The sequence below is a fragment of the Bufo gargarizans genome, chromosome 3, assembly GCF_014858855.1.
Source record: "Bufo gargarizans isolate SCDJY-AF-19 chromosome 3, ASM1485885v1, whole genome shotgun sequence".
Lineage (NCBI taxonomy): Eukaryota > Metazoa > Chordata > Amphibia > Anura > Bufonidae > Bufo > Bufo gargarizans.
In genome coordinates this window covers 299404613-299430620 of record NC_058082.1, presented here as the reverse complement: position 1 = coordinate 299430620, position 26008 = coordinate 299404613, and the positions used below count along the sequence as shown (strand labels likewise).

At 42.1% G+C, this 26008-nt stretch overlaps 1 protein-coding gene across 7 annotated transcripts in view; it reads right to left on the bottom strand.

Moving 5' to 3' along the window:
* Positions 1–24518, bottom strand: part of COL16A1 (collagen type XVI alpha 1 chain) — a 226071-nt gene extending 201553 nt beyond the window's left edge. For 5 of the 7 annotated variants that reach the window (XM_044286551.1, XM_044286554.1, XM_044286557.1 and 2 more), the window contains exons 1-2: positions 22813–22949; positions 4989–5094 (exon numbers count right to left, since the gene is read on the bottom strand). In XM_044286551.1, coding sequence (XP_044142486.1) covers positions 4989–5067 — 79 coding nt within the window. In that variant the 5' untranslated portion in view covers positions 5068–5094; positions 22813–22949. Of the gene's footprint in view, positions 1–4988; positions 5098–22812; positions 22950–24323 lie in introns of those variants that run through there. The other 2 variants (XM_044286553.1, XM_044286552.1) reach the window with 2 other exon arrangements.
* Between the last annotated feature and the right edge of the window lie 1490 nt (positions 24519–26008).

Below are 26008 nucleotides of genomic sequence, written 5' to 3'. Positions count from 1 at the left end.
TCACTCATGTCCTTCATATTATGGTATTGCACATATTGTAGCACTGTCATTGACTTCCACAGCATTAGAAAATGATAATGATTAATAGTCATTGGAATCTATAAAGAATGGTAATATTCAAATGTCCTGTAACTTCCCTGAGAAAGGGAGTCTGTCAGCAGCACTTTTGACCATGCTAAACTGCTGACAGTATTAGGTAGGGGCTTGGGAGGGCAGTAAAAACATACCTCTTGTAGAACTTTTCTCATCAGGACAGGCTTCACTGTGAAGTGCTTTCTGCATTGACCTGCTACACAGTCCCTCCCCTTAGCTGTAGTAGTCTCCTAGTTGGATGTTACAGCTGCCACTCAGAGCAGAGAGGAGGGGCTATGAAGCAGCTCAATGTAGAGAGTGTATCACGCTGAAGCCCCATAAAACTTCATAATCACACTACTTCTGATGAGAAAAGCTTCAAAAAATGTATTTTTGTATGGCTCACCCAAGCCCATACCTTGTGCTGTCAATGGTTTAGCATGGTCAAAACTTCTGACAGATTTCCTTTTAATGAGCATATTCTGTTACATTAGCAAATATTTCCCAAATGTACAAAAAATATTTTCTGATGATATCATTATATTAGGGAATTGTTATTTCAATAACTCTGAATACACTTGAGACGACCCATAAAAGGCATGTTAACAATACAATAAAATTGCAAATAAAATGGTAGAAGATACATTTTCATTACACATAATAAGGAAAAAGCTGTCCATAAAGAGTGAAGGATGTAAATTCAAGACCCAAATCTCTCATCTGTTACAATAGATAGTTAACTGCATCTATTTATATATATTTATATACTCATAAAGGACAACTTTTCAACGCACTCACAATAGACTGGTGATTGAGCCAAAATATTTTCTTTTGGTACAACGTGTGTTTGACTGAACTGAATTAGCTCATGGACTTGGGTGGTGTTAGAAAAAAACGGACTCCTTCAACTCTAGTGTATCTGTGACTGCTCTCTCAGCCTCCTTAGTTACCTTAGTTAGTCGTTCAACATATATTTATATAAAGGCCTACAGTTCTTCATTAAAGGGGTTGTCTGAGATTTTGATATTAATATTGTGATGATCACAATCTGATCGTTGGGGGTCAGACTCCAAGAACCCAGTCTGATCAGAAGTTTGAATGGGCTGCTGTGGCCTCTTCCTAGCCCAGTAAAGTCATGTTCTTGAATATAGTGGCCTAGGTGCAGCTCCGTCCTATTCAAGTAAGAAAGCCTGAGCTGCAATACCAAGCACAGCTGCTATACAATATACAGTGCTGTGCTTGATTATCTGTGAGGAGGCCACAGTGCTCACCAGAATATCATGGCCTCTTCAAACAGTTGACTGTGGGGGTCCTGGGAGTCAGACCCCCATCAATCACATATTGATGACCTATCCTGAGGATAGGTCATCAATATTAAAGTCTCTAAGAATCACTTTAAGTGACCTTCTGTGTATCTTCTGGTCTTCTGTTTGGGTCACTGGAGTTGGACACCCACCAATCAGATACTGAGGATAGGCCATCTGTATTAAACACTCAGAAAAAAACTTTAAAATTGGAACTGCAGGTCAGTTTCGGCATGGATTTTATCTGTAGTTTGTGGATGATACCCATTATCCACAGCGAGAAACAGTGGGGGTGATAGTGGTCTTGTATTATCTATTTGCACATACCAGAAATAACCACTAAAGCGAAAGTCACCCCCTACTTTTACACTTCTCCTTGGGGGTGATTAGGGTGATTAACCTTGTCAGTGTGCCTGAACCAATTAAAGTTGCATTATTTATGAGCCATACAGGCAGCATCAATATTAACAGCACAGCTGACCAGGGCAGCTGGTAAAGGCCAGGATCCACAGGCTCCCCTCTTTCACATTTACAGTTGTGCTTGGAATTCGGTAGCCTGATCCAGCAGAGGATCAGGCTACCTAAGCTCACCATATATAGATTGACTATAATGGGAGCCAGCAAATATTAGGCTGCCCATAGGCAAATTTACTGAGATTCGTCTGGACAAAACCTCTGCATGCAATTTTTTTTGTCCGGGCGATTCCTGGAATCTATGCCGGAAAATAGCTGGATCTCCACCGGATCCCATTATAAACAATGGGGATACAGCGTTACACGGTCGTATCTGGCAATGACGAATATGATGAGCTCCAGTAGCCTGATCCTCTGCCGGATCAGGCTACCAGATTCCAAATGCAACCGTGAAGGGGGCCTCAATTAATCTGTCTCAGACTGCCTCAGCTTACACTGCACTGGCGGTGCAGTTGGGTACTAAACTAATACAGCACCCATTTTTACTGTGATCTGAACTAAGCAAGCCCACACTGCTAGTTCTACAGTGGGTGCATCATCAGAAGAGGGAGATACGTGTGGTACACAATATGTAGAAGCAGTGTACCACTTATGCTCTATGGTCAACTACTGGCGCTAGGATGGCCGTACACGGCAGCAAGAATGTGGGTATATAAAGGGAAAGTTCCTCCCCTCAGCTGACATGAAAAGAGGAGCAGACCAATAGGGAGTAAAGGTGTGTACAGTGCCACGCCCCCTACCAGTAGAGCTCCACTTATCAAAGTAATAGACCGCCGAGCAGGCGGTAGATTTTTCTTGCCTGAATGAATTTAAAGAGTTTCTGGCTACTTTACTAATTCTATGGAGAACATTCTGAATTTTGCCTGTTCACATTCTGCTTTACAGAATTTTTCCTGTAAATTGTTCTCTAAATTAGAAATTGTTCTCTAAATTGGGACATAGAGAATTCTTTCCTTTGATAGATATGTGCTTATGTGATAAACAGCTTGGCTCTGTTCGCAATGTCGTCATTGCTTCTGTTTTACAAGATCCAGGACGGATACAACAGATATGTTATGTTCTTTTATGACCCATTAAATCCAGTTACTGTTTTTCTGCCGTCTGCAAATGTGAAGAGAGGTAGTGTAGGAGATAAATGTGAATCATATAAGCTTTTAGCATTTGATTTGTTACATTTTTACTAAATTTACAAAGTTTGTACAAGGAAACTTACATTAGTAAGTGCCCTGTATTAACTGTGTGGACATGATAAATGCCATTTGCTGAAGTAAGACAACCTTTTTAAGGTTAAGAAGTGTTTTTTAGACCATTGAGAGACTTTGAAAGAACCTTGAGTTGGGTGGTGACATGGGATGTAACATTGTCAAATTGCATCATATCTTGCCCTACCCAGTGGTCTATCTTCAATAGAGGCAGACCATGTGACTGCTATTCTGCGAATCTGTGATTTAGAGCTATATAGGGGAGATGTTGTCTGGCATAAATATATTGTCTAATGTGCTGTTTAGAATGAGCGCCCTATTTTTTGAAACATGTGTTCTACTTAAAGTGGCTGAGGCAAAGGGTAACAATTTTTAATAAAAATTTCTAATGAATAAAAAAATATATAATGTAAATCCCTCAGAAATCTAGGGTGTTGCACTTTGCGTTCTGCATTCCTTGGTGTGTTTGACTCATGTGTACTGGCAAACAAGGTGGGCAAATTTTTCAGTGGGGCCCCCAGGTCCCTCTGGTCCTACCCTAAGCATTATCACCTACATCTGTAAACAGGATTGATTTATTGTGGCTGTGACATGATGGGGCCATAGCCTTACTTTAATGCTCAATTATACCATAGATGATACAAGCTAAAATAACAAGCACACTGTGCCATTGATGTAGGTGTATGACACGCCTCTTGAAATTGTCACCTTTCCTGCATTCCCCATGACATATCAATTCTGGGGTATCTATTTCTTATAACTGTATGTTGTGCCATTCCTTTATTATTCCTACTAGAAGTTAATGGCTGTTATCATTTGGGGGGTGCTAACAGTCAGACATTGGCTGCACTGATTAGATAGTGTCATGTGCAAGTCTCCCCCCAACTGGTAACAGGCAGTTGGACTTTAATTGTTGACAGCTGGCAATATAGTCATAAACTTCAAATAGTGTCTAACTGCCTGAAGGACGGTTAAAATAAAATAAAAATGTAAACTTTAATCAAAATTACCAATTAAAAATTGTCGAACCTCTCCTTTGATTCTCATGTAGAGACAGACAGATTGTGGAACTATTTAAATAGTGGAATGGAGCAAATATTATCCGCTATTTGTGTCCACAATTACGTAAATAGGGTACCGACACGGCGTATAGAGATTAATCATTCAGTGTCGTACCTAACTGCAAGTACGTACATAGCCAGTCACACGTTTATACTGCAAAACCTGACCCAATGTGAATTAGGGTCATATAGCGGCTGGTCGTGTACGTCTCACTAAGCAAGTCTCTGCTATCACGCCGGATCATTCTGTGGGAGCACCAGTTACTGAGTAGAGGGTCCCTTTTTAGTCAGACTCCTCATTCCCATATAGTTGGAGCATAGCAGGACAGTTAGCCACCAACTTGTGACACCTAAACTCAATTCTCTCAGCCTGCTCAACACGTTTCTGTGTCCCTTTTTTTTGGGGACACTTCATCAGGAGCATGGCATTCAAGTCTGAGAGGTGGTAATCTAACTATCAGCCTTTTGGAGATCATTTCATCTTCAATTTGCTTACCTGTTCACAGTAACAGTAATTATGATCAGGCGTGCCCAAACTTTTGCATGCCACTTTATATAAACACAAGCCGAAGCAGAAATATAGAATAGACATAAGTGAGCATAATAGTGTCTTAAAGGGTTGTACAGGCTCAGAAAAACATGGCTGACCTTTTACCCCCAGGAATAGCAGCAGACCTGTCCATAGGCTGTGCCCAGTATTGCTGCTCAGTTCCATTAATGTGAGTGGGACAGACCAACAATACTACACACAACCTGTGAAAAGGTATGACACTGTTTTTTGAAGAAAGCAGACATGTTTTTATGACTCCTGTACAACCCTATATATGCCCCTATATTGACTGAAGCATGTATATTAGGCAATATTGGTGCATTACCTGTCTGAGGTAGGATTCCTCCACTGCTGTACAATATGCTGCTGATCAAGTAAATCGCAGATATCCAGAAAATCCACATGTTTGCGGTGAATGAATGTGATTAGCCCTACTAGATCAAAAATGGAAAAAAAGATTTACCACATTAGATTTATTAGCACCACAGATCTGCAAATAATAATTCACTGTGATCTTGAAAGTAAAGCTGGCATGCACATTGAAATTGCCTTATTTTTTTTTATCAAGGTCTTGTATGATGTAACTACAATGAGCTGAGTTGTGCTTTTCCCAGCTGTTGCTGGAAGCATAAGGGACGAGCTGTAGTTTTTACCATTTTTGCATACACACACCTTTTGGATTGCTTTTTATTCAATAATAAAGCTCACCATAATGCCCCCAGTAATAATAATTATCCTTATAATGTGACAGCAGAAAAATGCCCCCTAATATGTGCCAGTACAAAAAAAATCATGCCGAATAAAAAAAACCCCCACTAACACTTAACTCCATGCTTCTGGCAGGCATGCGATGCAGGCCTCTTCTGGCGCTGTACGCACTGTGACGTCATTGCGCTGCCTGCTCTGGCCTCTTAAAGGCCTAGTGTCTGCAGCCTATCAGAGGAATGGGGAAGGGAGATGCCTCTCTCCTGCTCTGCCACACCATCCAGCTTTCACAATGGAAGCGCTCATTTCCCACAGCCCTGCTGCCACCGCTGCTGCTCTTTTTTAACCACCCGAGGCGAATGCCTCACATAGCCTAATTGGCAGTGCTGCCCAGGCCCTTGCCCGAGTATGCCGGGTGCTGACAGCAGCCCTGGTGCAGGGTATTGTAGCTTCATCCTTTTCACTTGAATGGGACAAAGCTGTTATATCCTGCACAGCTGCTACTAATTCGACAGCATGCATGTAGAAAGACCTATGTAAGCAATGAAGAAACCACAGCAAGTACTGCAGCAAACAGCTGATTGGTGGGGTGCAGAGAGCTGGACCCCACCAATGAAATATTGATGGCCTATGTGGAGGATAGACCATCAATATTCTAATATTGTAAAACCACTTTAAGTTTATTTAGGGTTGCATTACAATCTGGAATTAAAGTGAATTAAAATTTAGATTTTATGTAATGGACCTGACAAAATAGTCCAAATTATTTAAAAAGAATAAAAAAATACCTTAGTTAACAACAATCAACTGAAAATTGTGAGAGCAAATGTATTCACCCCCTTTAATATGAAATCCCTAAATAACGTGCAGTACAACCAATTATCTTCCAAAGTCACTATTAATTAAGTTGTCCCCCCCATATGCAATCAAAGTGTCACAAGATCTGTCACATCTGTCAGAAAGGCCTCTGAGTCTGCAGCACTGCTAAGCAAGCAGCATGAAGACCAAGGAGTTCTCCAAACAAGGTAGAGTCCAGGTTATGGAGAAATAAAGATCAGGATTGATTTATATTTAAAAAAATCCAAATTCTGAACATCCCACAGAGCACCATTAAACACATTAAAACAAAATGGAAAGAATATGGCACAACTACAAATCTGACAAGAGAAGACCACCCACCAAAGCTCACAGAGGAGGGCATTAGTCAAAGATTCAACAAAGACACCAAAGTTAACACTGAAAGAGCTAAAAAAGATCCACAGTGGAGATTAAAGTATCTACCCATAGGACTATAAACCGTAGACTGGGGCTCTACAGAAGAGTGGCCAGAATTAAGCCCTTGCCTAACGAAAACCTGTTTTGATTTCGATGCAAGAAAGCTGTGACAGACTCCCCAAAGACATAGAAAAAGGTTCTCTGGTCAAATAAAACTAGACTAGAACACTAGTTTGGATTGAATGCAATATGAATGGCAGTAAATACAGGGTAATTACTGAGGGAAAGCCTATTGCAGTCTGCCAGAAATTTACAACTGGGATGGAGGTTCACCTTCCAGAGGGACAATGACCCTAAACGTACTGTTAACACTACCCTGGAGTGGTTTAAAGGGGTTATGTCACAAAACATATTCTACATTTTTCAAACCAGTACCTAAATCTGAATACTTTTGTAATTGCATGAAATAAAAAAAGGTGTATAGCCAGTGAGCTATTCAATAAAATGTATCTGTAAAGCACCACCTACTGTTTGTTCTTTTTCTTATTTTTTTGTCCGTCTCACTGAGTTGGTCGAATGTGCTCAGTTTAAATCTTTAACTGCCACCAGCCATATGTTCTGTTAGAAGCACTGACAGTTAGGCCTCTTTCACAAGGGCGTCGTGTGTGAGGGCCGGATAGGAAGCGGTTGCGTCTTGGGAAAATGCACAATTTTTCCAAGCTAGTGCAAAGCGTTTTAATGTGTTTTGCACGTGCGTGAGAAAAATCGGCATGTTTGGTACCCAAACCCGGACTTCTTCACAGAAGTTCGGGTTTGGGTTAGGTGTTGTGTAGATTTTATTACTTTCCCTCATAACATGGTTATAAGGGAAAACAATAGCATTCTTAATACAGAATGCAAAGTAAATTAATAATAATTAAACTCACCTTATCCACTTGTTTGCGCAGCCCGACTTCTCTTCTGTCTTCTTCTTTGATGCCCAGGAGGAAAAGGACCTGTGGTTACGTCACTGCGCTCATCACATGGTCCGTCACATGATCCAGCAACAAAATAGAGCATGCTGCGATTTTCATGCAACGCACAAGTAATGCGTTATAATCACCGCTCATGTGCACAGTCCCATAGAAATTCAGTGCGCGTGCAATGCGTTCACCTCACGCATTGCACCCACGCGGAAATCTCGCTCATGTGAAAGAGGCCTTACAGGGCGAGAGCTGCAGCAAAAAGATTCTCCCCCTGAGCTGCCACGCTGAAGATAATCTAGCATGACCCCTTTAAGGGGAAAGATTTACAATATTTCCTGCATTATAAGACACTTTTTTCTTGCAAAAGTGTGGGGGGGGGGGGGGGAATGGCAGTATGTCTTAAATGCGAATACTAATGAGCTCTTCTGTTATGGAAGCACTCATTAGTACGGAATTACAGTAGGACCGGGAAGTAGCCAATATATTGGGTGCTGGTTTTACTCACTGCTCCCTGGTCTCTGGGTGCTGTGCTGTGCGGTTTTATGACAGTGTACCGTGTTAGGATGTAGTGCACAAGTGTGCACTATGGTGTGACATTGTGTGACGTCAGGTCACATTGCAGCGCTGAAGGAAGAACATCTTTGATCTCCTGAGCAGGAGAAATTCATTTTTATTTATTTGTTTGTCTGATCTGAGGTCTGGTGAAGATTGGGGGTCTGATATGAGGTCTGATAAAGATTAGGGGTCTGATATGAGGTCTTATGAAGATTAGGGGTCTGATATGAGGTCTGATGAAGATTGGGGGTTAGATCTGAGGTCTGATCAAGATTAGGGGTCTGATCTGAGGTTTAATAATGACTGGAGTCTGATCTGAAGTCTGATTTAAAAAAAAATTGTTCTTATAATCCTCCTCTAAAACCTAGGTGCGTCCTATGGTCCAGTGCATCTCATGGTGCAGGAAATATGGTAAATGTTATAGTATGGCCTAGTCAAAGCACATAATAATAATATATAAATCCACGGCACACTCGAGTAGTAGTTAGTAGTAAAGAAATATTTTATTGTAATGTCCAACACCAACTTGAGTGTAGTATAACTAAAGAGCAGGGCCAACGTTTCGGTCCAATCTGACCTTGATCACGGCCTATAGTCAATACAGAAATATTTATATACAGTGGAGGAAATAATTATTTGACCCCTCACTGATTTTGTAAGTTTGTCCAATGACAAAGAAATGAAAAGTCTCAGAACAGTATCATTTCAATGGTAGGTTTATTGTAACAGTGGCAGATAGCACATCAAAAGGAAAATCGAAAAAATAACTTTAAATAAAAGATAGCAACTGATTTGCATTTCATTGAGTGAAATAAGTATTTGAACCCTCTAACAAAAAAAGACTTAATACCTGGTGGAAAAACCCTTGTTTGCAAGCACAGAGGTCAAACGTTTCTTGTAATTGATGACCAAGTTTGCGCACATTTTAGGAGGAATGTTGGTCCACTCCTCTTTGCAGATCATCTCTAAATCCCTAAGGTTTCGAGGCTGTCTCTGTGCAACTCTGAGCTTGAGCTCCCTCCATAGGTTTTCGATTGGATTAAGGTCCGGAGACTGACTAGGCCACTCCATGACCTTAATGTGCTTCTTCTTGAGCCACTCCTTTGTTGCCTTTGCTGTATGTTTTGGGTCATTGTCGTGCTGGAACACCCATCCACGACCCATTTTCAGTTTCCTGGCAGAGGGAAGGAGGTTGTCGCTCAGGATTTCACGATACATGGCTCCGTCCATTTTCCCGTTTATGCGAATAAGTTGTCCTGTGCCCTTAGCAGAAAAACACCCCCAAAGCAAAATGTTTCCACCCCCATGCTTGACGGTGGGGACGGTGTTTTGGGGGTCATAGGCAGCATTTTTCTTCCTCCAAACACAGCGAGTTGAGTTAATGCCAAAGAGCTCTATTTTGGTCTCATCAGACCACAGCACCTTCTCCCAGTCACTCTCTGAATCATTCAGGTGTTCATTGGCAAACTTCAGACGGGCCTGCACATGTGCCTTCCTGAGCAGGGGGACCTTGCGAGCCCTGCAGGATTTTAATCCATTGCGGTGTAATGTGTTTCCAATGGTTTTCTTGGTGACTGTGGTCCCTGCTAATTTGAGGTCATTAACTAACTCCTCCCGTGTAGTTCTAGGATGCTTTTTCACCTTTCTCAGAACCATTGACACCCCACGAGGTGAGATCTTGCGTGGAGCCCCAGAGTGAGGTCGATTGATGGTCATTTTGTGCTCCTTCCATTTTCGAACAATCGCACCAACAGTTGTCACCTTCTCTCCCAGCTTCTTGCTAATGGTTTTGTAGCCCATTCCAGCCTTGTGCAGGTCTACAATTTTGTCTCTGACATCCTTGGACAGCTCTTTGGTCTTTCCCATGTTGGAGAGTTTGGAGTCTGCTTGATTGATTGATTCTGTGGACAGGTGTCTTTTATACAGGTGACTAGTTAAGACAGGTGTCCTTAATGAGGGTGACTAATTGAGTAGAAGTGTCTAACCACTCTGTGGGAGCCAGAACTCTTAATGGTTGGTAGGGGTTCAAATACTTATTTCACTCAATGAAATGCAAATCAGTTGCTATCTTTTATTTAAAGTTAGATACAAATAAAAATGACGTGAGGGGCACACCTGCACCTAGAAATCACATGGAAGGTCAGCCAAAACGTATGTGTAACAATAATTTTATTAAACACACTATATGTACAGATTGTATATAAATATAAAATGAGGATCCTCAACTTTCACATAAATCAATAAGTAAATATAAAAATTAAAATATCTGTGCAACAATTTAAATTAGATTAAATGGTGCAGACTTGTTAGATGTCAAATGCACAAAGATAGAGGCGCACTGACTCTGTTTAAAGTTCTGACTATGGTCAGTGGTAGTATCCAATCTTGATTGAAAAAGTTTTCACAGCTTGTGTGACTTGCTTTGCTGAAAACCCGCTCTATGTAGCTGGTATATAGTCTAATAATGCCGCACCTGTGTGGCCGGTAAAGGTGTTTGTATGAACAGTCTTTATAGTGAGGTTTTTTCACAGCCCGTATCTCTGAAACTGTTATTAAACCGTACTTAATGTACCCACATTACTCACTGTTCTGATGCGGTACAATACCCGATCCTCCGTGCTTAGCGTAGCGTCCCACGTGTTACAGCATCGGTGGTCTGGGTTCCGGTCTGTTCTTTTTAACTGACGGGCGGATTATTAGGACAGAGTAAGCAGTGATTGAGACGCCGGGGTCAAACGTATTTGGGACCCGATGTAAATTTCGGCGTTGTTTAGTGTCTTTGATTCAAGGCACTTTGCCACTTCACCGCTTATATTCCTTTCTGTCCAATGTGTGGATAAGCGCTTCCGGAAGTTCTGTAGTGGTGCGCAGGTAAATCCGCTGCGGCTTTTTTCCTTTTTGGTTGAGACTTGTTACCAAGTCTCAACCAAAAAGGAAAAAAGCCGCAGCGGATTTACCTGCGCACCACTACAGAACTTCCGGAAGCGCTTATCCACACATTGGACAGAAAGGAATATAAGCGGTGAAGTGGCAAAGTGCCTTGAATCAAAGACACTAAACAACGCCGAAATTTACATCGGGTCCCAAATACGTTTGACCCCGGCGTCTCAATCACTGCTTACTCTGTCCTAATAATCCGCCCGTCAGTTAAAAAGAACAGACCGGAACCCAGACCACCGATGCTGTAACACGTGGGACGCTACGCTAAGCACGGAGGATCGGGTATTGTACCGCATCAGAACAGTGAGTAATGTGGGTACATTAAGTACGGTTTAATAACAGTTTCAGAGATACGGGCTGTGAAAAAACCTCACTATAAAGACTGTTCATACAAACACCTTTACCGGCCACACAGGTGCGGCATTATTAGACTATATACCAGCTACATAGAGCGGGTTTTCAGCAAAGCAAGTCACACAAGCTGTGAAAACTTTTTCAATCAAGATTGGATACTACCACTGACCATAGTCAGAACTTTAAACAGAGTCAGTGCGCCTCTATCTTTGTGCATTTGACATCTAACAAGTCTGCACCATTTAATCTAATTTAAATTGTTGCACAGATATTTTAATTTTTATATTTACTTATTGATTTATGTGAAAGTTGAGGATCCTCATTTTATATTTATATACAATCTGTACATATAGTGTGTTTAATAAAATTATTGTTACACATACGTTTTGGCTGACCTTCCATGTGATTTCTAGGTGCAGGTGTGCCCCTCACGTCATTTTTATTTGTATCTAACTATTCTGAAAGATTGGGGATATCTTTTTTTGGGGGAGCACCCTCGCGTTGTGATTGATAGAGTGAGCCAACCCATCTATTTAAACTTTTATTTAAAGTTATTTTTTCGATTTTCCTTTTGATGTGCTATCTGCCACTGTTACAATAAACCTACCATTGAAATGATACTGTTCTGAGACTTTTCATTTCTTTGTCATTGGACAAACTTACAAAATCAGTGAGGGGTCAAATAATTATTTCCTCCACTGTATAACATCAGTCAGTTGTTGGGTCACAATAATCAAATATAAGATATAAGATAAAGCAAAGAAAATCCACATAGGAACAAGGTTCATAAATAATCGCTAGTGGGAATTAGTCTACCCAAAGGTGGAAAAATGAACTCACAAGGTGAGAGTGAGTCAAAGCCATATCAAACAGCAATATTTTAAATAAAGGTTTTTAGCCACAAGATTTAATTCTATATAAATTTAGTTTTAAATAAGATATGGATGACTAGCTGTCAACCCTGTAGGACAAATTATCAACCATGGTGTAGTCAGACAGACAATAGATGTACTATAAAGCAAACAGCCTAAAGATATCTAATCTTATACAGGAAACAGTAATATGCAACAAAAGGGCTATATGCAGAGCTACATGGGAAAATGACATTTTGACTAGGGCCCAAGATGCAAGTCAACAAAAGATTTAAAGAAATGGTCATATTCTTACCTATATGCTGTGGAAACAATGTATGCTCGTTGGTGGTATAGAAGAAACTGAGACCGTGCGATCTATTTATAATGGGTCAACTCGTGGAGAGTGGCGTCTGACGTCATTGATCGGCGTCTAGTATGTATGGGAAGCGCAAAGCGCACAGTTAGGGCGTCATAGCTGAGCGTCTGGTTGTAAGATGGAACGCACAGTGGCAAAAATCCAATTTGCGCATGTGCATAAATTATTCTTTAGTATCGTCCGCCGGAGCGCCCATGTTTACAGGACATCAGGTATATATAGTATAGACATGGGAGAGACACATTATGAATCGGCGTCTGGTGTGTGAGCGAAACGCAAGGCGCTCGGATAGGGCGTCATAGCTGAGCGTCTGGTTGTAAGATGGAACGCACAGTGGCAAAATTACAATTTGCGCATGCGCATGAATTATTCATTAATATCGTACACCGGAGCGCACATGTTTCCAGGGCATCAGGTATATTAATATACATTTTGAAACAAGTACAAACACTATAGACATAGAGGGTAATGAGAGAGACAGGTTGATGGAATAATGATAAGACGATCAAGATCGGCATATAGTTGAATTTGAGAGTATTATTCATCACAAATTGTTGGTTTGGATAATGTAAATCATCACAATGCTTGCATCTTGAATTTTGACATCGACGAACTAAGTAACCAGTCTCAATCCTCATTGATCTCATAGGGTGTCTGGATTAGTTACAAGGTTAGATATGACACAAATTAATATATGTTAATGTGAAATAATGAATATCTAAGAATAGTATATAGTAGTACAATTATCAATAGAGAAAAAACCGATTGAATAACTAAAGGCAGTTATGGCCATCCGCAGAATTATATTCATCAATATTAGCAAAATATCATAGTAGCAATCATGAGAATTCTATTCGGATGGCATTCATATTGTTCCCTAATTATTATTATATAGTAGTAAATAGCATCAGTTAGTTGTAGAATAAATCTAGCAAGAATTAGTATATATTAGGAACAAAATATATTTATGGGCCTACCTAGACCTATGTATCAGCGCGTCTAGATAGGAACAAGATAAAAAGGAGATAAAAAAGACATATGGTTATTAAAGACAAATGCAGTCAAGGGCCTAGTTCAAAGATATATCAATATGGATATTATATTAATTGTACAGAAACATCAAATCAATAAATCAAATTCACGATTTAATCCATATGGTGTAATGGTCTTAAGTTCATAAATCCAGAAGGACTCTCTCTTCCGTAATAGAAGTTTACGGTTGCCTCCACGCCTTGGCATTGGTACATGATCTACCAATGCCAAGGCGTGGAGGCAACCGTAAACTTCTATTACGGAAGAGAGAGTCCTTCTGGATTTATGAACTTAAGACCATTACACCATATGGATTAAATCGTGAATTTGATTTATTGATTTGATGTTTCTGTACAATTAATATAATATCCATATTGATATATCTTTGAACTAGGCCCTTGACTGCATTTGTCTTTAATAACCATATGTCTTTTTTATCTCCTTTTTATCTTGTTCCTATCTAGACGCGCTGATACATAGGTCTAGGTAGGCCCATAAATATATTTTGTTCCTAATATATACTAATTCTTGCTAGATTTATTCTACAACTAACTGATGCTATTTACTACTATATAATAATAATTAGGGAACAATATGAATGCCATCCGAATAGAATTCTCATGATTGCTACTATGATATTTTGCTAATATTGATGAATATAATTCTGCGGATGGCCATAACTGCCTTTAGTTATTCAATCGGTTTTTTCTCTATTGATAATTGTACTACTATATACTATTCTTAGATATTCATTATTTCACATTAACATATATTAATTTGTGTCATATCTAACCTTGTAACTAATCCAGACACCCTATGAGATCAATGAGGATTGAGACTGGTTACTTAGTTCGTCGATGTCAAAATTCAAGATGCAAGCATTGTGATGATTTACATTATCCAAACCAACAATTTGTGATGAATAATACTCTCAAATTCAACTATATGCCGATCTTGATCGTCTTATCATTATTCCATCAACCTGTCTCTCTCATTACCCTCTATGTCTATAGTGTTTGTACTTGTTTCAAAATGTATATTAATATACCTGATGCCCTGGAAACATGTGCGCTCCGGTGTACGATATTAATGAATAATTCATGCGCATGCGCAAATTGTAATTTTGCCACTGTGCGTTCCATCTTACAACCAGACGCTCAGCTATGACGCCCTATCCGAGCGCCTTGCGTTTCGCTCACACACCAGACGCCGATTCATAATGTGTCTCTCCCATGTCTATACTATATATACCTGATGTCCTGTAAACATGGGCGCTCCGGCGGACGATACTAAAGAATAATTTATGCACATGCGCAAATTGGATTTTTGCCACTGTGCGTTCCATCTTACAACCAGACGCTCAGCTATGACGCCCTAACTGTGCGCTTTGCGCTTCACATACATACTAGACGCCGATCGATGACGTCAGACGCCACTCTCCACGAGTTGACCCATTATAAATAGATCGCACGGTTCTCAGTTTCCTTCTATACCACCAACGAGCATACATTGTTTCCACAGCATATAGGTAAGAATATGACCATTTCTTTAAATCTCTTGTTGACTTGCATCTTGGGCCCTAGTCAAAATGTCATTTTCCCATGTAGCTCTGCATATATCCCTTTTGTTGCATATTACTGTTTCCTGTATAAGATTAGATATCTTTAGGCTGTTTGCTTTATAGTACATCTATTGTCTGTCTGACTACACCATGGTTGATAATTTGCCCTACAGGGTTGACTAGCTAGTCATCCATATCTTATTTAAAACTAAATTTATATAGAATTAAATCTTGTGGCTAAAAACCCTTATTTAAAATATTGCTAGTTTGATATGGCTTTGACTCACTCTCACCTTGTGAGTTCATTTTTCCACCTTTGGGTAGACTAATTCCCACTAGCGATTATTTATGAACCTTGTTCCTATGTGGATTTTCTTTGCTTTATCTTATATCTTATATTTGATTATTGTGACCCAACAACTGACTGATGTTATATATAAATATTTCTGTATTGACTATAGGCCGTGATCAAGGTCAGATTGGACCGAAACGTTGGCCCTGCTCTTTAGTTATACTACACTCAAGTTGGTGTTGGACATTACAATAAAATATTTCTTTACTACTAACTACTACTCGAGTGTGCCGTGGATTTATATATTATTTGATACTGGCATTAACAGCCTCTCCACTGAGCACCTCCCAATTGGAGTACATACTCCTTTATTTTTGACGGAGTGCCTTCCAATCTTTTTGATACTAGTCAAAGCACAGACCTTAATCCAATTGAGAATCTGTAGCATGACTTGAAGACTACTGTACACAACACAGCCCTTCTAAGTTGAAAAAATTGCAGCAGTTTTACCTTGAACAATAGTCACAGAATCAAGTGTCTAGATTTGCTAAGCCACATACTCCAACAGACTTACAGCTGTGACGACGCATCAAAAGGTGGGTCGACAAAGCATTGACTTTCAGTGGGTGAATACATATGCACATTCAATTTCTCTGTTTTAAATATTGTTTGTGTCACAGTTAAAAAAATATTTTTTACCTTGAAAGTGATAGGCATGCTGTGTAAGTCAAATGGTACAAACCCCCCAAAAATTAATTTTAATTCCAGGTAGTAATGCAAAAAAAAAAAAACACCAAGAGGGTGAATACTTTTTCAAGGCATTGTAAAGCCTGTATTAGGCTGCGTTCACATTTCAGTTATTTCGATCAGTTATTGTGAGCCAAAACCAGCAATGAAGCCTTCACAGAGATCAGATGTAATTATTTGATCTGCGCCTGTTCTGTGTTTTTGACCCAGACCTGGTTTTGGCTCACAATAACTGATGGAAAAAAAGTGTGAACGCAGCCTTACACCTCCTTTCTGCAGATAATCGCTAATGAGCGTTCGTAGTAATATTCATTAGCGATCATCTGGCAGTCGTTCGTTCATCAGGCCATCCAAGTCTTTTGACAGGTTAAAAAAAATCTATGTTTGCAGCCAGTAGATCGTGGTGTCTAATCACGGTCTGCTGCTGGCAAGCAATGATTCAGTATAGGGAATTACACACATTATAATGCTATGATTGAATCTCCATTTTTCTCCACAACAAAACGTAGCTTGCTACCATCTTTTAGATTGCATGAAAGGCTCTAAGATCTTGCATGGGGGCCCTGTACTGTCTGTGCCCACCCCTGGAACCTTACAGGTATTCTGCAGGGGAACAGACTGCAAGACGCAGAAATGACTCCATAGTACACCTGGGAGAGACAAATTCCAGTGTGGTATCTTATAATGTTCTCATCTAGGCCTGAGGCTGTAGAAAGGAATGTGCAGGAAATAAATTGGATCAGAATTCCTTGTATAGTTTCCATCTGTAGTCACCGGTATGAGTTACATCTTAATGAGTTTTAGGTATAGAAAGTATATATATATACAGGGAGTCTGTGAAATGAACAATTTTCTGTGTCACTAGGTGATGAGCTTGTCCTGACAGATCTCTCCCACAGATTTAACAGGGACATGCAGGTAAATACATGCTAGGAATCCTAGCTACACATGTGGACCTACAAAATACCCCAGGCCCTGGGCGTATGACCTTTACTCATAAAACAAAGGAAATGCATAACAAGGTAATAGATCAGCTAAAAAGTACTGCTAAGCTTATACAGTTACTAAGGGAGGACTTAAAGTTTTCACTTTAAAAGGACTGAATTCACCCGCATAAAGTGTGCAGCAATCTTAAAGGGGTTTTCTGAGTGTTTTACACTGATGACTTATCCTCAAGATCTGATCGATGTAGGTCTCACTCCCACCGCCATGGTCACATGCACCGCTCCAGCCAATGACTTCCGCGATGATGTGGCTACAAGTAGCATGTCACCACTGAAGCCAGTCATTGGCTAGAGCAATGCGTGTGACCATACCCATGCCTCACTAGATGTAAGCAGTGTGGGGACCGGGTACGACATTCGTGCTTGAAAATCACTATAACTAGAACACCCGGTTAATCTATATATAGAAGAAGGACGTATATATGTATGTATGCATGTGTGTATGTATGTATGTATGTATGTGTGTATGTTCCGCAATCACTCAATAACGCAACCATTGATTTCAACGAAACTTGGCATACACATCCCTTGCTACCTGGAAAGAAATCTTGTGGGGGTCTCAGCTCCCTAGTAGGTACCGTTCCTTAGATATTCCCCAAAAATGACCTGCATTAGCCAATACAAGCCTGCAAGTCTTTCTCTTCATATCCCAACTGCCATACACACAGTCACATGTCCCTTATCAGCCAATAGAAACTCGCAGGCCCTTAGGGTCCATTCACACATCTGTAGTATATTGTGGATCCGCAAATTGAGGATCCGCAATACACCCGGCCGGCAATCCCCATAGAGCTGCCTATTCTTGTCCGCAGTAGAACAAGAATAGGACATGTTCAATTTTTTTGCGGAGCCGCGGCCCGGAAGTTCGGGGCCGAAGCCCGGAAGTTCGGTGCCACTCTCCGGAAATGCGGAGAGCAAATAGTGTGCTCTCCGCATCTCTTCCGTCCCCATAGAGAATGAATGGGTCCGCACCCATTCTCGATTTTGCAGAACGGATGCGGACCCATTTGCGGACCTGTGAATGGACCCTTTGTCTGCACATACACACAGTTTTACTCCAAGTTTCCATAACAACTCAGCCATTTTTCTTCACTGCTGTAGGTCAGCTTTAGGCTAGGGCTACACGAAAATAAATCACACGACACATAGGACACAACTACGCTGCTACATGCATCCATGTCGTGTCGCTGTTAAAGGAGCGGGCACTGTGGAGTTCACTGTTAAGGGGGCAGGGGCCACTATTGAAGGGGCAGCTGCTGTGGAGGGCACTGTTAAAGGGGTGGGCACTGTTTACTTCATTGTTATAGGGGCGGGCACTGTGGAGGTCACTGTTAAGGGGGCGGGCACTGTGGAGGTCACTGTTGAAGGGGCGGGTACTGTGGAGGTCACTGTTACAGGGGCGGGCACTGTGGAGGTCACTGTTAAAGGGACGGGCACTGTTGAGGTCATTGTTAAAGGGGCGGGCACTGTTGTGGTCACTGTTAAAGGGGCGGGCACTATGGAGGTCACTGTTAAGAGGGCAGGCACTGTGAAGGTCACTGTTAAAGGAGCGAGCACTGTGGAGGTCACTGTTAAAGGGGTGGGAACAGTGGAGGTCACTGTTAAAGGGGTGGGCACTGTGGAGATCACTGTTAAAGGGGCAGGCACTATGGAGGTCACTGTTAAAGGGGTGGGCACCGTGGAAGTCAATGCTAAAGGGGTGGGCACTGTGGAGGTCACCGTTAAAGGGATGGGGTACTGTGGAGGTCACTGTTAAAGGGGTGGGGACTGTGGAGGTCACTGTTAAAGGGTCGGGAACTGTGGAGGTCACTGGTAAAGGGGCGGGCACTGTGTAGGTCACTGTTAAAGGGGCAGGCACTGTGAAGGTCACTGTTAAAGGGGAAAGCACTGTGGAGGTCACCGTTAAAGGGATGGTGTACTGTGGAGGTCACTGTTAAAGGGGTGGGGTACTGTGGGGGGGTCAGTGTTAAGGGGTGAGGGGCTGTGGAGTTCACTGTTAAAGGAGCGGGGTGCTGTAGAGGTCACTGTTAGGGTCCATTCACACGTCCGTGGTGTATTGCGGATCTGCAAATTGCGGATCCTCAATACACCCGGCCAGCACCCCCCCCCCATAGAACTGCCTATTCTTGTACACAATTGCAGACAAAAATAGGACATGTTTTATTTTTTTTGCGGAGCCACATCCCGGAAGTTCGTGGCCGCGCTCTGAAAATGCAGATGCATTCCGTTCTGCCCTATTGAGAATGAATGGGTCCGCACCCGTTCCCGATATTGCGGAACGGATGCGGACCCATTTGCGGATGTGTAAATGGACCCTTATGGGGGATACTGTCGATATCTTTTAACGACACACACGAACATTAAGTGAAATAGATGAAATATACCTGTGCGAAGCCGGGTCCTTCTTCTAGTATCAATCATAAATGCAGAGATGTATGAGGTAAAGTAGTAATAATGCAGATAGATATTCTGGACTTCCTGTCAGTAATCCAATTCTGGAACACTATATTTAGGGGCCAATGATTGGCCAAAAGGAATCTCCCTTTCATTGGCCTGATGCTCAGCATAAAAATGATATTTTTTTTGGCAGTACATCACCCTGTGTAACCAAGGGATATCCTGGTGACAATTTGAAAACTGTACAGTGGATGAACAATCATATCAGTGATCATTTGTCCCCCAATCAGGTATTTTATTGAGCTGTGTAAAAAAAATCCTAGGGCTCATTCACACGGCCGTTGTTTGGCTGTTCAGTGCAATGGGGGCCACAATCTGCTATCCCCAATGCACTGCTGACAGCTATCACTCCTGATCATTTCATGTACATGTCTGCTCGGCTTGGCCATGCAAACATGTCTTCTCAGTAGCAAGAGGGGCAGGAAGTTGCTGCTAGTGAACAAAAGAAAATCCAACTGACTGCTTCTTATCTTCCTGGTCCCACCAGTTGTATGGCCACCTTTAGCCACTTCTTAAGCTGAAATGACTGATAACAGAGCACTAGATTGTATTCAACTGCATAGCAAATGGAAACACTAGTGTCTAGTTTATATTTTATAAAGAACTAGCAGAAGGACACAGCTTCTCACGGGTATATTTAATCTATTTCGTTTAATGTTTGTGTATGTCATTAAAAGATATCAATAGTTTCCACTATAACAGTGTTATCCACAGTGCCCTGCCCCTTTAAAGCTGACCTACAGCAGTGAAGAAAATTGTCTGGGTTGTTATGGAAACCTGGTGTGGAACTGTGTGTATATGGACACTAAGGGTCTACGAGCTTCTATTGGCTGATAAGGGTCATGTGACTAGCCTCCTATTGGCTAATGCATTTTTTGGGAATATCTTAAGCAGGGATGTCCTTTTGAACAGCTCACTCTCAGACAGCAGCACTGTGCTGTCTGAATGTGAGCTACAGGGAGAAAGTCACAGTCCTTCCCACCCCTGCAGCTGACAGAAGTTGATCTTTAGGATACTAGAGGACGACCACCTGAATCAGACAAAGAATTAGTGTAATAAGTGGTCAAAATTAAAACTTAACATTTAATAGGTACAATTAGAAGATTGGTCCCAAGATATGACGATACATAAACAAAAAACAGAAGCAACGCGGCGGGTTGCCACACGGAAAGGCTGGTACCCTATAGCGAGTCAAATACTTAAAAGAGATGCTCGGCGGCACCAAAAAATAACCGCCTGGTCCTACCACTCAGATGAAAGGCTTCTGGGTCCACAATTGTCCGGCTGGTGTTGATGGATGTGCACACCGTTGTGCTGGCAATTGCGTGATGCAGGGTGGTCTGTAGTGCTGGCTGGCCCTAGTGATACCCTGGAGCCCTACACTGGCCTATGTGACCGGATGGTGGTAAACCGCCACCAGTCACCTACAGGAACCTCACCCTGGAATTTGTGCGCCCTAGAAGGCCCTCGCTTACCTGGTCCCGAAGTTGATCTTTACCTTCATTCTTTCAATCCCTGTCGGCTGAGGTGTAGAGGAGGTGTGGCCTAACTGGATTGGGGGCATGGCTTAGTGGGTTCTGAGGTCAGGGTTTTTAAGTCCGTCTTTTAAGGGTGGACTGAATGGCCACTCTACCTTCCCTCTGAACTCTCACCTCTCACCTCCACAGCACTCTACTCCCTTAACAGTGTCATCCACAGCGCCCTGCCCCTTTAAAGCTGACCTACAGCAGTGAAGAAAAATGGCTTGGTTGTTAAGGAAACCTGGTGTAAAATTGTGTGGAGACTAAGGATCTGCGAGCTTCTATTGGCTGATAAGGGACATGTGACCGTGTGTATGGCAGTTGGGATATGAAGAGAAAGACCTGCAGGCTTCTATTGGCTAATGTAGGTCATGTGATGTGCCATATTTTCATTTTTGGGGAATATCTCAGGAACTGTACGTGCTAGAGAGCTGTGACCTCCACAAGATTTCTTTCCAGGTAGCAAGGGATGTGTATACCAAGTTTCGTTGAAATCGATGGTTGCGTTTTTAAGTGATTGTGGAACATGCATACATATATATATACGTCCTTCTTTATATATATAGATAGAGGCTAGTGTCTCAGGCAGAGGTTTTATGAAGAATACCGGGATTTTACATATTGCATATTGGTCATTTTATCAAGTATGTGTCATTCTGGCTCAAATTTACCGGTACACTGCAATTAAATTGAATTGATTATATAAACTTTCCTGAAGGACCTTGGTCATCCAAAAGTTAGAGGCATTCTTTTATATCTAGCAAGTGAATGTTTACTTTGAAGCAAGATATTTTATATTATCTCATTTTTATTTGCAGGGAATTCCAATATCTTTCTGTGAAATACCGCTGAGTTTACTGTACAGAGCCCAGAGATATTAGCAGCAGAAGGGGAGAAAGGTCCCGCAATAGACAATGTGGTCTAGAACTGAGGAATATCAAATATCCTGAGTCTGCTCCCTCCCTTAAACTGCTGAAACTTTAAGGTTTCCTTAAAATCATTGAGTTGGCAGGTCTGATGTAATTATTTTAGCAGGGGCTGTTTCCATAGGAGGATCTCCAGAAGAGGCACACAAAAGGCTATTCTGCAGGGCTCTGCTATACTTATTAGCAACTGTTCTCTATAGAAAATACTATGCTGTTATACAGTTTAGATAATATTAATTGTACTATAAAACATATAGTGATTTACCGACCAGTGATCCGGACACTATGTAATATGTAAGGGCTTCTGCAAACAATATAAGTGGATGCATGTAGAATAGTAGCTATCATCAATATGATTGAGAAAGGGAACTGTAGCAGTGTATGTACTACGCTACTGTACTATATATATATAGATAGAGGCTAGTGTCTCAGGCAGGGGTTTTATGCATAATACCGGGATTATACATATTGCATATTGGTCATTTTGTCAAGTAATGTCAGGGAGTCTCTATCATCAAGGGCTTCCCCTGTTGCAGCTTTTTATCTGATGTCCTGAGGTTTAACATCTACAACCAAGTCAGCAGATGCTGCCAAGTGCAAGCATGGTCATCTACTAGTACCGGGGCCACACATCATTCAGACTCACCGTCTTGTGGGGCTGACCTTCCTCAGATACAGGATTTTGGATCCATGTTGCAAAAAAAAGTTTGAAGCGGAGCGATATTTCCCCTCTGTGCTGAAACTTCACTCAGAGACTCAGTCTTCCCTTCCCCTCCTGTCTCCTCCTCCTTTCTCAAACTTACTTTCCTCCCCTCTTCTCCCAAACTTTCATCCCCCTCCTCATCTCACTATCTTTCAATCTGTCCATCTGGCTCCCTCTTGGTTTTTCTTTTATCTCTCATTCCACTGCTTTCTTTAGTTGTCCTTCACTTATACCAGTGTGTTCTTTGTCTCCAAGGACAACATAAGATAAGTTTTCCTTCTTTTTCTTAATAAGCACTATGCTAGGAGGAGTAAAAGAAATGTATCAACAATTTACAACAAAGTGAAAATGTCCATACCATGCAGTGTCTGGAGATAGGTCTACTGTGCTGACCCTATGGATTCCTGCACAGTGTCATAGGCACTCCATGTGCCATTGTTTGGCACTTCTCCAAGTCACAGCGGGGGAGATTCATCAAAACTGGTGTAGAGGAAAACTGGCTTAGTTGCCTATAGCAACCAATCAGATTGCACCTTTTATATTTTAAAGGAGCTTTGAAAAAATAAAAGGAGTAATCTGATTGGTTGCTATGAACAACAAAATCGGTTTTCCTTTACACCAGTTTTTATAAATCTCCGCTGTATTCTTTCCCAGAAGCAATGCTATGGGAGATTAACTCACTAAGAAAGTATGTAAACATAGGACATGCCATAATATTGTTTTTGATTAGGGAATCCATGAGAAATATAAATGAGATATAGCTAGGGCCCATAGACCTGACTACAAACAGATCCATAATAATGTTTTGTTCACGAGCCCTAGGACTAGTGAAACACTGAAGAAAAGTACTGGGGACAATCTGCAATGCCTGATGATATAAGGTTAATATAAATGATTGTATGCTGTCACGTTCTTCCCTCAGAAATCTAACAAGACAGACAGATTAGAAGACTTGAAGGGGTTGTTCAGGAATAAGACTTAAAGAGGACCTTTTACTAGAATAAAAAATCTAAACTAACTATACAGACATGGAGAGCGGCACCCAGGGATCTCCCTGCACTTACTATTATCCCTGGGCGCCGCTCCATTCTCCCGGTATAGGCTCTGGTATCTTCATATGTTCGGCTTAACTGGGTGGAGCCTGCCGGCGTTTCATTCTCCCAGGCTATAGCGCTGGCCAATCGCAGCGCTCAGCTCATAGCCTGAGATAAAAAAAACTCTCAGGCTATGAGCTGAGCACTGCGGAGAAGGGAGACGCCGGCAGGCTCCACCCAGTTGAGCCGAACATAAGAAGACACCGGAACCTATACCGGGAGAACGGAGCGGCGCCCAGGGATAATAGTGCAGGGAGATCCCTGGGTGCCGCTCTCCATGTCTGTAGGATTAGTTTACATTTTTTATTCTAGTGAAAGGTGTCAATAGCCTGCCTCAGTAAGCAAAAGATTCATACCTACCTGTTCCCCGCCGCTTCATACTTCAACCATAGATTAGATGCGTCCATCTTCCAGGCCCTGGCTTTTTTATTCCGCTGCTGCAGTCAATGACTGGCTTCAGCAGTGACGTGTCCACCTGGTATGCTTTCTTCTAGTGCAGCATGGCCATGTGTCACGGCTGGGAGGTAGTTTGCCGTGACACTTTCGCCGTGCATACTGGTTGCCGATGGCAATGTGTTGTTTTGCATGCGTATGTGCTTTCCCTTTTAGGCTGTTGCACTTCCTTTCTGGTGTGCACGGGGTTAAGGTGTGAGCAAGGTAGAGCTGGGTGCGGTCTCAGGTCTCTTCATATAGTGTTGCTGTGAGACTGAGATCATTGTTACGTTTGCCTTTGTGTGAGAAGGAGCTTGCTCCTTTCCTGGATGCTTTGTGAGGGCCATCCTAGTATGACATACCAGCATCGCGGCGAAAGTGTCAATGCAAACTACCTCCAAGCCATGACACTAAAAAAAGGTATGAATCGGTGTCAGCACGTCCCTCCAAAACTGCCGCCAGCACACCAGGACCACAACAAGGCCCCCTGGCAGCCGGTCACCGAACAGTCAGGAGAAATCGTACTGAACACTGCATCCAACTCAGAAACAATTCCCACTCCAGATCGCTGCCAGCAAACATTCCCCAACTAGCACACAACCAGTACACCAAAGGAATGCTGTGAGCACCACGACCCTAGATAGGAACCACAGAAAACTGGACGAGGGGACGCACCAACACAAGCAACGGTTCAACCATGGCAACCACCAGTTACCATGAACCACGCTGTTAATGGTAATTCCCTTTCGCCCTCCCTCTGGAGGAAAAGCATGTACGCCGAAAAGGATGGCGATACATGCTGCACCCTCTTACAAAGGTAATAAACTGTGGAGCCTCAGCTTGACACCGATGTCATCTGCGATGTCTTCCCCTTGTTTCTATTCCTTTACTATCCTCACTTCTCACTTGTTGTTTTGAGAATGATGTGTTATATACAGGGTGTTTGTTGTATGTCATTTGGTGTTCCATGTCTGGTCTATTTGGTGTTTGTAGTCCAGCATGGTTGTTTGACATTTCCCCTGTTTGTTTGTACCACCGGAAGGGGGTCCCTGGGATTCCCTGGTGGGGGAACTACAACTCAGTTAAGCAGCGCTGTCTGGGTCCGCCATGCATCTTGCGGCATGGTGGTCCAGGCAGTTACTACTGCTCCTGTGTTTGGTGTTGGTACTGAGTCCAGATTTGTGTGTTTGGGCTTCAGTGCTTTTCACAGGATCCAGTGGTTGTGGTGCAGACAACTCATTCATTTTAGTTGTTGTGGGAAGGTAAGCGACGTTGTGGTCCTGTGGTCTGTTGTCATTCTGCCACAGGACACTTACCTGACGCGTTTGTTCTCTGCTTTCTGTCTGTTCCTTTCCTTGCACCTAGGCCTACTGGAGACTCCGGTTCATCCGATTTGTGGATGAACTGGTCGTCTCCTTTTCCTGACCTTTATCCCAGGGATCATCAGGGCCAGTTAGGGTCCGAGGTTCCGGTGCATGAGCCCTCCTACCATCTCGGTTTGCTCATGCGGTTAGGAGGTCAGGGCTAGGATGAGGGTGGTGTTAGGAGGTGACCTGCTCCCCTTATACCGGTATCCAGGCCTAGTTGTATTCCTGTATCCCACCTCATTGTAT